Source organism: Coregonus clupeaformis, chromosome 35, assembly GCF_020615455.1.
Source record: "Coregonus clupeaformis isolate EN_2021a chromosome 35, ASM2061545v1, whole genome shotgun sequence".
NCBI classification, from domain to species: Eukaryota; Metazoa; Chordata; class Actinopteri; order Salmoniformes; family Salmonidae; genus Coregonus; species Coregonus clupeaformis.
Window position 1 is genome coordinate 31,185,889 of NC_059226.1, and position 13,992 is coordinate 31,199,880.

General features: G+C 43.7%; 2 protein-coding genes across 2 annotated transcripts; one reads left to right on the forward strand and one right to left on the reverse strand.

Annotated features, from left to right (window-relative positions):
• Positions 1-449: 449 nt before the first annotated feature.
• LOC121551387 (ankyrin repeat and SAM domain-containing protein 4B) lies at positions 450-7,603 on the reverse strand. The gene is made up of 2 exons (XM_041864011.2): positions 7,334-7,603; positions 450-2,411 (listed from the first exon to the last, which is right to left on the reverse strand). The coding sequence occupies exons 1-2, from the start codon at positions 7,492-7,494 to the stop codon at positions 1,250-1,252; spliced, it is 1,323 nt and encodes a 440-aa protein (XP_041719945.1). The 5' UTR covers positions 7,495-7,603; the 3' UTR covers positions 450-1,249.
• A 1,761-nt stretch (positions 7,604-9,364) lies between these two features.
• LOC121551382 (peroxisomal membrane protein PMP34-like) lies at positions 9,365-13,853 on the forward strand. Its single transcript, XM_041864005.2, has 9 exons — positions 9,365-9,664; positions 9,869-9,929; positions 10,197-10,263; positions 10,606-10,760; positions 10,995-11,111; positions 11,209-11,354; positions 11,468-11,563; positions 11,768-11,850; positions 11,999-13,853. Exons 1-9 carry the CDS (start codon positions 9,590-9,592, stop codon positions 12,144-12,146), a joined length of 948 nt encoding a protein of 315 aa, XP_041719939.1. The 5' UTR covers positions 9,365-9,589; the 3' UTR covers positions 12,147-13,853.
• The last annotated feature ends 139 nt before the right edge of the window (positions 13,854-13,992 follow it).

Consider the following 13,992-nt stretch of genomic DNA (forward strand, 5'->3'; position numbering starts at 1 on the left):
CCTGACCATGACAAGTTGTCCACCAGACATGTAGATAACTGGCATGAACTTGTCTTCTCCCTCTCTCTGTGTCCTCTCCATTGTAGCCAGAATCAAAAGCTTTCCGTCTGCGCTGCCTGCTGGTGCAGGTGACTCCTCTTCCCTTCATTGCCTGGTTGACTGGGTCAGAAGGACCTCCTGACCGTGGCCTGCTAGGATTCCTTTTGTCTGCCTCTCTATCATATGAGCTATGTGTCTAATAAACATTTAAGATATTTTTTTAATTGGGTGGCAACAAAGGCTAGATTCACATTACTAGGTCTCAGAGTTTTTCCTGGTCAGGTCACGTGGTAAGGAGAAACTCATGGCACATTACAGTTCTGCATGGTATTTATCTACTTCATCAGTGATTCAGCAAGTGCCAAAAAATCCATAGTCAGAGAAAATTAATGCATGCAACTCATATGGAATAATTTCACAAAATGAATTTTTAATGGTGATACAAAGGAATAAACAATCATTCTTTTCAATGTTCCTGTGTAAGATACCCTTTGATCAACTGATTAAAAAACGTTATTCATTTTGGTTGTCATAAAAAAATCTAGCAATGTACAAATCACAGCAATTAAAATGTACATACAAGATGGCACAACTGAATTAATCACAATGTCATCTCCTTTCTATCAATCATCAAAAGAGGGAACAAGAAAATCAAGATCAGAACAGTTTCCATTTAATAGGCTCTTACATTACATCATTATTCAAAATTAGTTGTGTGTTTCTCAGAGACATGCCAATGAGAGCATGCAGCTCAAATTATGTTTGAAATCTGTCAGTGTTTCTTCCTTCTTCCTTCATGAATTGGTATTGCAAGATGGTGGTGGTGGTTGTGGTGGTATTATTGCCACTCCATTAACCTAAATGGCATTCCTGCTCAGTTCAACCATCTCCCATTTTCTCGTCACAGTGCCAGTCTTATCCAGCCTATTGAACCCCATTGTTTTGGGGTAATCAATGCTAACGTTAGCCTGCGGCAGCTATAGCAAAGTACTGACGGGCTGCAGTCACTCCTGGCCCATTGACTAATTCCAAGATAAGAGAAAGATTCAAGAATTTGTCTTTAAAGGATAGAAAACCAGGATATTTATTTCCACCTCAAACTCTCAACTTCTTTTCATTCAAAAGTATTGTCAATCTACATCCTCCTACTTGCATCCATCCTACTTGCTCCATTCAGCCATATTCAACCACCTCCAATATCATAATTTCATCACAGAAAGCTGTCCTTGATGGCGCCAGGTTTCTCCAGTGCACTTTTCCGGCGAGCGGCGGCTTCCAGGATCTTCTTGCGGGGCCCCAGTTGGATGCGGATGCCCTTGAGGTCGTTGTCGGAGCAGAGCATCAGCGCCTCCAGGTCCAGCTGTTCGCGGGTGAAGGCTGGGGAGAAGTCTGGCAGGGAGATGGATGAGAGGAAGGCGTCCAGCGGGGAGGTCTCCTCATCCTGGTCGTCATCCAGGCCTATCTCCTCCTGGTTCCAAGGCAGGTCGCTGTCCTCCTCGTCCTCAACAAAGCCTGTGTCCTCCCCTTCTGTGTCGAACCCCTCCCTGCGGATGAGGAAGCCCAGGTTTTCATTGTTCCCGCTGGGGAAGTCGTCAGGCTCTATCCCCATCTCCATGGAGAAGTTCTTCCTGAAGACCATGTTCCCCAGGCCGGGCCGTTTGAAGATGGACTCCTTGGCTCCTGGGCCATCTCCTCCCTCGTCATCGTCATTAACTTCATCATCCCCAAATCTTCTCATCCCTTGGTCCTCTTCCTCCTCGATCTCGTCCTGCTCGGAGAAGACACCCATGAACTCGGGCTTCCCAGAGAGGGTGCCGTTCTCCTGCTTGACGAAGATGACGTTCCCATCCCCTCCCACCTTCTCTGTCGTTCCTTTATCCTTTTTCCCGAATACCCTCTGGAGCGTCCCCTTCGACCGGGCCGTGAGCGAGCCCGAGGTATCGGAGGCAATCAGCTTGGAGAACTGCTCGTTCACACTGTTGATGGTGCCCGTCTTGGAGAACGACGGAGATGCCATGCTGGACTCTGACACTGACCCTCGGTACATCTTATCCATCTTGCTCTGGTGCCTCTTCTTGACCCTCTCACACAGCTTCACTCGCGTTTCCGCCTCTTTGGTGGCCTCCTTCTTCAGCCTGGCCACTTTCTTGGCGTTCTGGATGGTCTGCTGCGATGCGGCGCTGTCCAGGAACCGCACGCAGTCCATGCGGTCGCGTGATGCTGCCACGTCCATAGCTGTGTGGAAGTCGTTATCCTGGGAGAAGAGGTTGGCGCCGAAGTTGACCAGGAAGCTGAGGATATGCATGTGACCGTTGGTGGCGGCGTGGTGCAGTGGCGTGTTGCCCCAGATGTCGCTCCTGTTGGGGTCCCCTCTGGAAGAACACAGAAACATCTGTCAATCGATCAACCGACCAATTAACCAACCAACCAATCATACATTTCTAAGACACAAGATTGGATCAAATATGTTTTATCCCTGTGACTTCTGTTCAGCTTTTGCTTATCGTTGTAGGTGTGTAAGGTATGGAGTTGGACAGGTTTTATGTTGTAAGTCAAAAAGTGAGTACATGAGTACATGGACAAAGTTGCACTGCTGCCTTTGTTCAACTAGGAACACTGACTTTGGTACATTTGCTTTTGGATTATTCCACAGTTTTTCTGTGTGTATTGTTTCTCTAAACGCTGAAATGACAGTGTTGACTTCCTGATTTGAAGTTATGGAACTCATTGTCTTGATAATTTGTGTAATCGTAGGCAGTTTTTAAGTACACGTAACTGTGGATAATTTGGCCAATATCGCTTGTTTATTGATGGTGCTGGCAGCGCCCAGTCTGAGGTTTCTTTCTCTTTCTACTCTTGGATCTGAACGGGTCTCTAGGATCTGAACCGGCACTGGTCTGTTTGTGTCTGTTTTTCCACTGGCCTTTTCGGAACGGGTCGCTGTTTTTTTTATTTATTTTTGATGCATTTCGGGTCGGGTGGGAAAGCCACGGATCCATTTCGGAACTTTTTGTACCCGTGAAGACCTCTACCTCAAACCCGGTATCAATGTTGAGGATATGAGAATGGAGTGGTTTAGACTCCCCCACCCAGGCACTGCTGTCCATCTTTACCAATACGGAAGAGACAACTATAAGGATCAGATGGTCTCCTACAGGGAAAGGACAGCACTGTTTAAAGATTAACTGAAAAGAGGCAACACCTCCTTGAAACTGACCAGGGTACAAGGCAATGATGGTGGGTTTTTGCAAATGCTTTACTAAGGCAAAGTCCGGGTATGATGATTTCACCGTTCAAGTCCGTATTAAAGGTAAGGTTTCATTTTCTATCAAATGCAATAACCTATACTGTCTACCTCTATAACATGTATTTATTTTCTCAAAACCTCACTCCAGTATTTTAAATCCTGTCTACCCTTGTGTCTGTAGCTGTTGGATCCCAGCCAGTGATCTCAATTGAGGCACTGAGAAGGGTAGCAATTATTCTGAGGTGTGAATCTAAAGGCTGGTATCCGGGACAGTGAGAGAACCAAGGGAGCCAAATTATATGGTTGGTATCCAGAGATATAAAGGAACACTGAGGGATTCTACTCTGCCAGACTAACAGCAACCGATTGTATATGTATTGTTCAACAGAGCCCGCTCAATGAAGTGATGAAGACTGAATTTCACGTCCCTAGTCAGCTGTTCCGGTGTGTTAAGTATATATATGAAGATGAAAATCATGAAGGGATATTTTGAGGATGCTCTCTAATGTTTATCTTATTGGTTGCTTCTACTGTGATTGGACTATCTGTGACCATCTGCCGTCTAAATATAAAGGATAGAGTTAAACAGCAGTCAGATGACATCATTCAGGAAAATGAAAACCTCACCAAGGAACTACTTCTAGTCAAAGATGAATGCATTTTAGCTCATGGTGAGCGAAGGGGTCTCATTCAGGAGAGGGATCGCATCGAAAAAGACCTCAACTGTCAGCTGAAAAACCTAACTGAGGAGCAGGATCAGATCAAAGATGACCTCAATCGTCAGCTGATTGTACTCATTAATCAGTTAGACTTTGTGTACAGGAAAGGGAGTCAAGATCTTGAAACCATCCAAAATCATGCAGTGGATGTGACTCTAGACCCTGATATGGCACATCATCGTCTCATTCTATCTGAGGATGGGAACAAGTGGAACATGGAAACATACATCAGACATTGCCTGCCAACCCAGAGAGGTTTGATACTTTTCTCAGTGTTCCGGGAAAGGGGGGCTTTTCCTCAGGGAGATTTTACAATGCGGTGCAGGTTAAGGGGAAGACTGAATGGGATTTAGGAGTGGCCAGAGAGCCCATCAACAGGAAGGGGATGAGAACAGTGAGTCCTGAGGATGGATCCTGGATTTTGTGGCTGAGGAATGGGAATAACTACATGATTCTCACTAACCTCCCTGTCTCGCTCTCCCTGAGAGAGAAGCCCCAAAAGGTGGGGGTATTTGTGGATTATGATAAAGGTCAGGTCTTCATCTACAACATGGAGGCCAGGTCTCATATCTACTCTTTCACCGGCTCCACCTTCACTGAGAAATGATATCCCATCTTCATCCCCTGTGGTAAAGATGACGTTAAAAACTTAACCCCACTGATCATCTCTCCTGTAGACGATACTGACACTGACTGACCATGGTTGTCACTGCCGGACCATTTTGAATGTAAGGCAAATTAACTGTTTTAAGAGTGATTACTTTTACTTCTCAGTTTGAATGACCTGTAATTTGTTTATTATTATATATTTTGCATGGAGGTTTACAACTTCGGGAGAAATGTAAATTCAAACCGTATTATTTGTGACAGTGAATAACGTGAAATGTGTTTTCTGTATTTTTAAGGTATTTTTAAGGATACTGATCATCTCTCCTGTAGACGATACTGACACTGACTATAATATTGTGAAAAACCTATATCTACACAGTCTACAAAACGTTAGGAACACCTTCCTAATCTTGAGTTGCACCCCCTTTGCCCTCAAAACAGCCTCAATTTGTTGGGCATGGACTCTACAAGGTGTTGGAAGCGTTCCACAGGGATGCTGGCCCATGTTGACTCCAATGCTTCCCACAGTTGTGTCAAGTTGGCTGGATGTCTTTTGGGTGGTGGACCATTCTTAAAACCCAGCAGCGTTGCAGTTCTTGACACACTCAAACCGGTGTGCCTGGTACCTACTACCATACCCCGTTCAAAGGCACTTCAATCGTGTGTCTTGCCCATTCACCCTCTGAATGGCACACATACACAATCCATGTCTCAATTGTCTCAAGGCTTAAAAATCATTATTTATCCTGTCTCCTCACCTTCATCTACACTGATTGAAGTGGACTTAACAGGTGACATCAACATGGGGTCATAGCTTTCACCTGGATTCACCTGGTCAGTCTATGTCATGGAAATAGCAGGTGTTCCTAATGTTTTGTCCTCTCAGTGTATATAGCGATGTATACATATTAACACAGATGTCCATATCAACCTGTATCTAACAATGAAATATAATGAACAACACTTAAACTAAATAATGAGTCATTAATTGATGTTGTATAATAGCATTCCTTTAAATAAATGAATGAAAAAGCCCTGTCACCAACGCTATACTCATGAAGTACAAACCAACCCTACCTTATGTGTTAATTGGTAAGCCATTAAGAATGAAAGTCCTCCCTATGTTCCATCACTACCACTATAAAACTCCCGATTGCAGTATCTTAGCAACAGGTGATCATAAAACCGAGTTTGTTGCAGTACATCCCACTGCTGATGCCCAACATGGAAATACGCTGCTATGATCACAAAGATGAAATTTGGGTCACAGAATTGACCACTGCCAGAGTATGATAGACATCATTCCAACAATTTTGTAAAAATATACACTGTTCAATGTTGTGTAAACTTCATAATCCATTGTTAGTGTGCTTCAATTAAATAATCAAGCAATTGGTCTTGGTTGTCATCTTGACAGAAAGAAATAAGAGAGATGAAAATCAGGTCTGTTTTTTTCCTGCAGTATGAAAGCAGGGGAAAGCTGTTAGGGAAATGAAGGGCTCTGTTGTTTGTCATTAATTACATGATTCCCCTTGGCTGATTAAATATTTGGCTCTGCTCATGGGAAAATGTGGTCTAAAAGGCTGTGGGGGGACGGTTTCAGAGTAGCATGCATGTCTAATGCGGCAGGTAGCTTAGTGGTTAAAAGCGTTGTGCCAGTAACCGAAAGGTCGCTGGTTCTAATCCCCGAGCCGACTAGGTGAAAAATCTGTCGATGTGCCCTTGAGCAAGGCACTTAACCCTAATTGCTCCTGTAAGTCGCTCTGGATAAGAGCGTCTGCTAAATGACTAAAATGTAAATGTAATGCACAAAAAGAACATGGGTGAAATGTGACATACAGTACATTGTAGAATATAGTTAAAATCAGTCACTATTTGAGGACAATGGTTTTAGTTGATAGAGAAACCTATGAGGTTGAGACCCATGAGACACAGCTAACTCTCTCACCTTTGAATCCTGAATGAGGATAGTCTCTAGTAGGTTTATGGGCATCAGGAATGAAGTGTTGGGCATTCCTTCTATCACATGAAATAACAATAAAGCCCACCTTTGCTCTTCGATCAAGTGTTTGTTTTGGAAACGAGCAGCAGTCCTGGGAATAGGATCAGCATTAGGCCACTTCCAAACTTTTATCCTTCAACTGCAGAACTGTATCCCTCCTAACAAAACGTGTCATCAATATTAAAGGAGATCAAATATTACAGTATTCATTGGATTGGTACTATAGGTTTAGTGACTATTTTTGTAGGTTACTGGAGGAAACCTTTATTATTGTGTTTAAGCAACTCATCAATGTAGATTTGCGATTGGAAATATCAGTCCTCATAGGAGGAAGAATTCAGAAAGGTACTGACAGTAATGGACAAGGACTACATCTAGGAATATGTCAAAAGGCCAACCATAACCTATAGCTTCTGTCCTTCCTCCTTGTGTCAGGCAGTTTCTGCTATTTTTTCATTGGATTAGAAGTAAATTGATCTAAACATACATAGGGTAAATTAAATCAAAAGAGGTCCAAATAAATTCACATTCTAATAGTTTAGAATGAGTTAAATCAGTTATGAGAAAAATCATTTCTGAATTAGGTTTCAATTGATTGTAATTAGTGATTGTAAAAACTTCACAATAGGCATTCATTGCTAATATGCCACTAAACATGTTTTGGGGTGTTAGGAATGGGAAGGTAGGCTATGACTTCTGAATATCAATTGCACTCACCCTCGGCTACATATAAGTTGAAGGGCCTCGGCGTGTCCATGAAAAGCAGCCCATAGCGTAGGCGTCATCCCATCCTCGTCCGGAGTATTCAGGTCTTTCCTGGTGGCCTCTTTCAAGAGGTCCAGGTAGCCATCGATCGCTGCTTTGTGGTACCTAGACATGTTTACTCTGGGTTTAGAACACTACACTGTGTAATAAAATAAAAAGGCACGTCTTTTAGCAGAAGAAGTCTGGCATTTTGTTCTTCCTTCCAGCGCGTTGGAGCGCAACAATTGCGCATGTGAGTGGTTTGGTCAGAGCGCTGGGCGTCATCATATCGGTGGAACTCACTGCCATAAAACAAAAGCAAAGTCCATTTGGGATTTGTCATGCTGTCCCATTGAGGAAGTTCAATAATCTACAATGGATATGCTGAGAGAAGTTATTAGGCTTCTGTATAGTCCTAGGTTACAAGTTGCTAAATGATGGAATGGCAATGACAGAGACCATATATAGTCAAAATAGGCTCAATGAATTGTGCATCTATATCTCCAGTAGGCTTTTATTAATAAAATGTAATGAGGTCATAAAACAGGACAGTGGCCATACCTGGCTGGGCGCGCTTTTGAAGTCATGCGCAAAAAAGAAAGCCGCATTAATCTCAGGTGGCCTATAGTACTCCATTCCAGTAAATGGCAGTATCGCCATTGACATACTCTAGGTCAGACACGCCGAGAGTAGTGATTCTAGTCGGGTGGGCGGGTGCAAGCAGCATTCGGTTGAAGAGCATGCATTTAGTTTTACTAGTGTTTAAGAGCAATTGGAGGCTATGGAAGGAGTGCTGTATGGCATTGAAGCTCGTTTGGAGGTTTGTTAACACAGTGTCCAATGAAGGGCCAGATGTATACAAAATGGTGTAATCTGCTTAGAGGTGGATCTGAGAGTCACCAGCAGCAAGAGCGACATCATTGATATACACAGAGAATAGAGTCGGCCCGAGAATTGAACCCTGTGGCACCTCCATAGAGACTGCCAGAGGTCCAGACAACAGGCCCCCCGATTTGACACATTGAACTCTATCTGAGAAGTAGTTGGTGAACCAGGCGAGGCAGTCATTTGAGAAACCAAGGCTATTTAGTCTTCCATTAAGAATGCGGTGATTGACAGAGTCGAAAGCCTTGGCCAGGTCGATGAAGATGGCTGCACAGTACTGTCTTTTATTGATCACGGTTATAATATCGTTTAGGACCTTGAGCGTGGCTGAGGTGCACCCATGACCAGCTCGGAAACCAGATTGCATAGCAGAAAAGGTATGGTGAGATTCGAAATGGTCGTTGATCTGTTTGTTAACTTGGCTTTCAAATACTTCGAAAGGTAGGGCAGGATGGATATAGGTCTGTAACAGTTTGGATCTAGAGTGTCACCCCCTTTGAAGAGGGGGATGACCGGGGCAGCTTTCCAATCTCTGGGGATCTCAGACCATATGAAAGAGAGGTTGAACAGGCTAGTAATAGGGGTTGCGACAATTTCGGCAGCTAATTTTAGAAAGAAAGGGTCTAGATTGTCTAGCCCAGCTGATTTGTAGGGGTCCAGATTTTGCAGCTCTTTCAGAACATTAGCTATCTGAATTTGGGTGAAGGAGAAGCGGAGGGGGCATGGGCAAGTTGCAGCGGTGGGACACAGCCAGTTGAATAAGACATTAAATGTGATAGGAAAGCATCCAACAGGAAAGTGTGATTATTGTCAGGAAACAGAGACCGTGGAGCATGTATTGCTACAGTGTGGGCAGTATCAGAGGGAAAGAAAGAGGATGAGATCTAGTATGAGGGAGAAGGGGATACAGGAAATTAGTTTAAATAGTATATTGAGTAGAACGTCATTATATATAGTCTCAAATATTTTGTTATATTTTTTAAGAGGAACGGGGCTGGTAGGTAGGATTTAGATTCTCCCTGTCTCTGGCTCACACTCCAGTACAGTAGGTGGCGGTAATGCACCATAACGTTGGATGCCAACCGCCGATAAACCCCCACTGAAGAAGAAGAAGAATAAGAAGACACAACGAAATGTGCCTTGGTTATGGCACTGTCAGAGCACACAAAAGTCACTCAGCCACTCAACATGGAATGACAGCTGGGAAACTTACTCCACTACAACCAGTCTCACGGCAAGAAACTTGACCACCGTTTGTTTGAACGGGGTGGACTGCGGTCGCTGACCGATGATTGATTTGGCTTTAGTACTAGCTCGAAGGTCTGCGGCCCTAAAGAATCAGAGATGTCCGACAATGGCGCCTCGGCGATCAGCCTTCTGTCGTATGAAACACTGGTACACGCCGTGGCAGGTGCAGTGGTAAGGACATCTCAACGTAGTTTGCCTATACATGAACAGTCATTTTATAATAAGACTGCCAAAACGTTCGAATAGCTACACTGAAATGTCACAACCAGTGCCACTAGCTAGTTTGTTAGTTAGCATACTGTGTCAGATTGTATCAACTTTGTGAATTTGTCGTGTAACTTAGGTTTAACGATCTCATAATGCATTTGTTTCTAGGGTAGCATAACGGCGATGTCTGTCTTCTTTCCTTTGGATACAGCAAGGATCAGACTTCAGGGTGAGTTTTAGAGTAATTGATTATTAGCAGTCAGTATATACCACCATCTTTGTTGTCAGCGTGGCCATACTTGTCTGCTATAACGTTGGACTGCACCCAAGGGTCAGTGAGTTCACAAGGAGATGCGTGATGGATATATAGAAGTGGAAACATTGACAAGAGAGACCTTACCACTGCATGAGCATACCAGAGCTGCAGACTACTTACAATGTTACAATAATGCAAGAAGGATAACAATGCCTTTTCTGCCTTCGTTTTCTGTTGCAGTGGATGAGAATCGGAAGTCCAAATCCACTGTCATTCTCCTGGCTGAAATAGCAAAGGAGGAAGGCCTGTGAGTATTGTATGGAACTGTACACATACTTTACTACAATTTATAATCCACCGTAGTTTGATTTGAGTAGTCGACTGGAAAGGCAAGCTGGCCTCGTACCACTGTGCCTTTGTACCCATAGATCCAGAATGGAGTAGTAGAATGGATATTCCTTTCAGTTCAAAGCAATGTTCCATGATATGTCCATTCCACCCATTGTATATCTATGACTACTTTTATGTGTCGGGCCAGGAGTTTTTCCCAGTCAGATCACATGCACAGGAAAAACTCCTTGTCCTGGGTTCCCATGGCCCAACGACTAACTATGCTGATTTTCCTGGTCTCTCTCCTCTCCCCTCCCAGGTTGTCTCTGTACAGAGGCTGGTTCCCAGTCATTTCCAGTCTGTGCTGCTCCAACTTTGTCTACTTTTACACCTTCAACACGCTGAAGCAAGTCATGGTGGGTAACCAGGGCCGGTCCAGACCAGGCAAAGACCTCCTCATGGGCTTCATCTCAGGTAGGAGGACCAAACAGAGACCTTTTAGTGGTAATGGCCAAATTGTCACTGTCAACCATTTCAAACCTACTGACACCTATTTAGATGGACTCTAAGTCATTGTTGCAGTTATATTAAGGAAGGGGAGTCTAAGAGGCGATAAACCGAGAGATGAATTGAAGAAAGCAGATTTGACCTCCATATTGAAATGTATTGAAATGTCTCTCTGTTGCCTGTGTTTTGTTTCTCCCCCAGGGGCAGTGAACGTGCTCCTGACCACGCCCATGTGGGTGGTCAACACCCGGCTCAAGCTGCAGGGGGCAAAGTTCCGGAACGAAGACCTCCAGCAGACCCACTACAGAGGCATCTTTGGTGTGTGTTTGTCTGTTTTTGCTATTCACTTTTCTCTTTTCAGTACCAATACAATTTTGACTTACTATCATCATACAATGTGTGTTTTCCATTGCAGATGCTTTCTCGCAGATCATAGCCAGCGAGGGAGTGGGGACTCTTTGGAACGGTACACTGCCTTCTCTGGTGCTGGTCTTCAACCCTGCAGTCGTGTTCATGTTCTATGAAGCCATGAAGAGGAGAGCAGGCAGAGGAGGGAGGAAGGTGAGAGAGGGAAGGAGAGGAGGGAGCCAGCTTTGACACCTCTGTGGTGTATCTGAGTGTCAGTCATGCTGAAAGTTTAAGCCTTTGTTTGTTTGGTTTTTGTCTGCTCCTAGATCACATCAGCAGAGATCTTTCTCATTGGAGCTGTGGCCAAGGCCATCGCTACCACGGCAACGTACCCCCTGCAGACCGTCCAGGCCATTTTAAGGGTAAACAAATACACATGCACACTTGTATGTATATATAAACGCACACACCTGCTAACTGAACACTCATAGCAGTGTTTCCCCTACGTTACCCATCAAACAGTATCCGATATCATGATCACGTGTACTGCTCAGTAAAATAAGTCCATATTTCCTGTACTCACAGCTCATTTTGTTGATTAAACTACTGTCTTTCTCTCCCCCCAGTTTGGGCAGCACAAAGCTGAGGGCAAGGGAGGTCTACTGGGCAGCCTCCGAAACATAGTCTACCTACTTATGGACAGAATCAAGTGAGTAGATCACACACACAATGGAACTCTTGCATCTCAACAGTCTGACTACAGCAATTTGGTTGGACATTTTCAGACCGTCTTGTGCCAATGAGTGCATCTTGTGTTGATCCATCGATATGTTCCCTCCCTGTCCTCTCCCCTGCAGGAGGCATGGTGTGCTGGGCTTATACAAAGGCCTGGAGGCCAAACTGCTCCAGACGGTACTAACGGCAGCCCTCATGTTCGTGGTGTACGAGAAGATCACCGCAGCCACCTTCAAGGTCATGGGCATCAACAAGAAACTGAAGCACTGAGGTGTGAGCTAGGAACCTAGCCCCTAGACCTCAACCTGCACTGGCTATACAACAGTGGTCACCACCCACCCTGGTCCTGGAGAGGAGCTTACAGGGTGTGGCAGGTTTTGTTCCTGCCCAGCAATGAAACACCTGGTTCAACGTTCAGATTGACCTATAGATATTAGAGTATCTGGAACTTGATTCAAGTGTGTTAGTGCTGGGTTTGAACAAAAGCCTACACACCTGTCTCCAAGATGAGGGTTGGTGACCACTGGGCTACAGACTCCCCATCCCAACCTCCCTCTCCTCATTCCCAACATACACCTCAACCAGAGATGGTCTGTCTCTCCTCTCTCTTCCCCTTACACTCAGGGGTTTATTCCACATACAGTATTCACACCTGTCTTCCCTACGCTGCCACTATGGGTGAATCTCTCTGGAAACGGTTGTGCGTGGTCTTGTAGGAGGTGGCATAACTGTCTGGCATATGCATTCTGTGGCAATTACTAGGATTACACTTTTTTATTATACCTGAATGAATGGCATTACATTTGAATATTTTTCTACTGTCAGTTATGCTTTCTCCACCCCTATTACTCTGGAGTGCTGATAAGAACTATCAGCTTTACTAGCCAACTCCTTTTGGTTTAGACATTGACTTGCCAAATAGTTGTTTGGCAAGAAGATGCCAAAAAGTGTTTCTGCTGTAGTCAACCGACTAGTAACACAAAAGCTAGTTAAGAGCAATATTCTCAAGAACCTTGAGGGCTTGAGTGAAGCATCAAGGCATTTGCACACATGACTGTATTATATTTAAAACTCTGTATATGTCACAGTGCTCCTTCAGCCCTGCATTAGGACCACTGTGAACCCTTTCCGGAGAGATGTTACTGCTCTTGAAAGGTAGGTGTTGATTTCTCAGCTGGCTGTGACCGTTTGGTGCCTATGTGCTGAATGGCCAAGCAGATCAAACAAAGGCTATCTGTGGTACTATTGGCACAGGACAGAAAAAACATGGGATGCTATGAGTGTTTTGTATGACTTGAGTTTTCTGAGGTGTCATACATTATGTCCATTCGTGTCCAATACAACACACATATCTTGGCTTCAATGACTTACTAGAAGGGGATCCCATATTAATTTTTTTACTCCTGTGTCATAATTGCCTTGTATTGCCTTTAATGAAGCCAGTCAACCATTCCTCACATCAGTCTTATGATTTAATTCAGAATACAATAACCATTATTCTAAGTGCTTCTCTTATTTAAAGGAGTTTTCCCCAACCACCTAACAAGGAAAACCTCTGGGCCCTAGTTATTATTAAAATACTGATTTACCATAGGATTTTAACCTAGAAGAATATCTGCAAGACAAAAGGCTATATTTATTTAGGGTGTCAGTATTAGATGAGTGTTACGTCATGTTTCACAAAACTGCAGCCAGAAATGTTCAGTCAGTTTTACCTCATTGCTGTTCAACAGGTTCGTGTTCATTAGGCACCAACCGGACTGAAACAGGGAGGGACATGAAACACTCATTTTCATTTTACGTTGCATTAACGTTTTCTGTTGCGTGCCCTAATGGACATAACCCAGATGAAAAGGAGAGTTGGTTGGGTCTATCTATAGAGACATTTTATAAACACTTTTTAATATAACAGAATACTTTTTTTAAACCTTAAACCTATTTAAGTTTGGACAAATAATAAAAGATTCTTAATCTCTAGATTGGGCTTAAGATTTTTTCAAATCGAAACACATACTATGAATTTTTCCATGCCATCTTGGAATATATCTTGTCTACTTTACTTGCACAGAACATGTGAAGGGGTTTATATTAAAATCTAATCTAGTTAAATGAAAAT

Bases quoted from the DNA above. Each gene is read 5' to 3' on its own strand.
- LOC121551387 (XM_041864011.2), bottom strand. From the start codon at position 7,494: ATGTCTAGGTACCACAAAGCAGCGATCGATGGCTACCTGGACCTCTTG. The intron at 2,412-7,333 runs GTGAGTGCAATT...GTGTTCTTCCAG, and splicing joins CAACTTATATGTAGCCGAGG to AGGGGACCCCAACAGGAGCG.
- LOC121551382 (XM_041864005.2), top strand. From the start codon at position 9,590: ATGTCCGACAATGGCGCCTCGGCGATCAGCCTTCTGTCGTATGAAACA. The intron at 10,264-10,605 runs GTGAGTATTGTA...CTCCCCTCCCAG, and splicing joins ATAGCAAAGGAGGAAGGCCT to GTTGTCTCTGTACAGAGGCT. The intron at 11,112-11,208 runs GTGTGTGTTTGT...TTTCCATTGCAG, and splicing joins CCACTACAGAGGCATCTTTG to ATGCTTTCTCGCAGATCATA.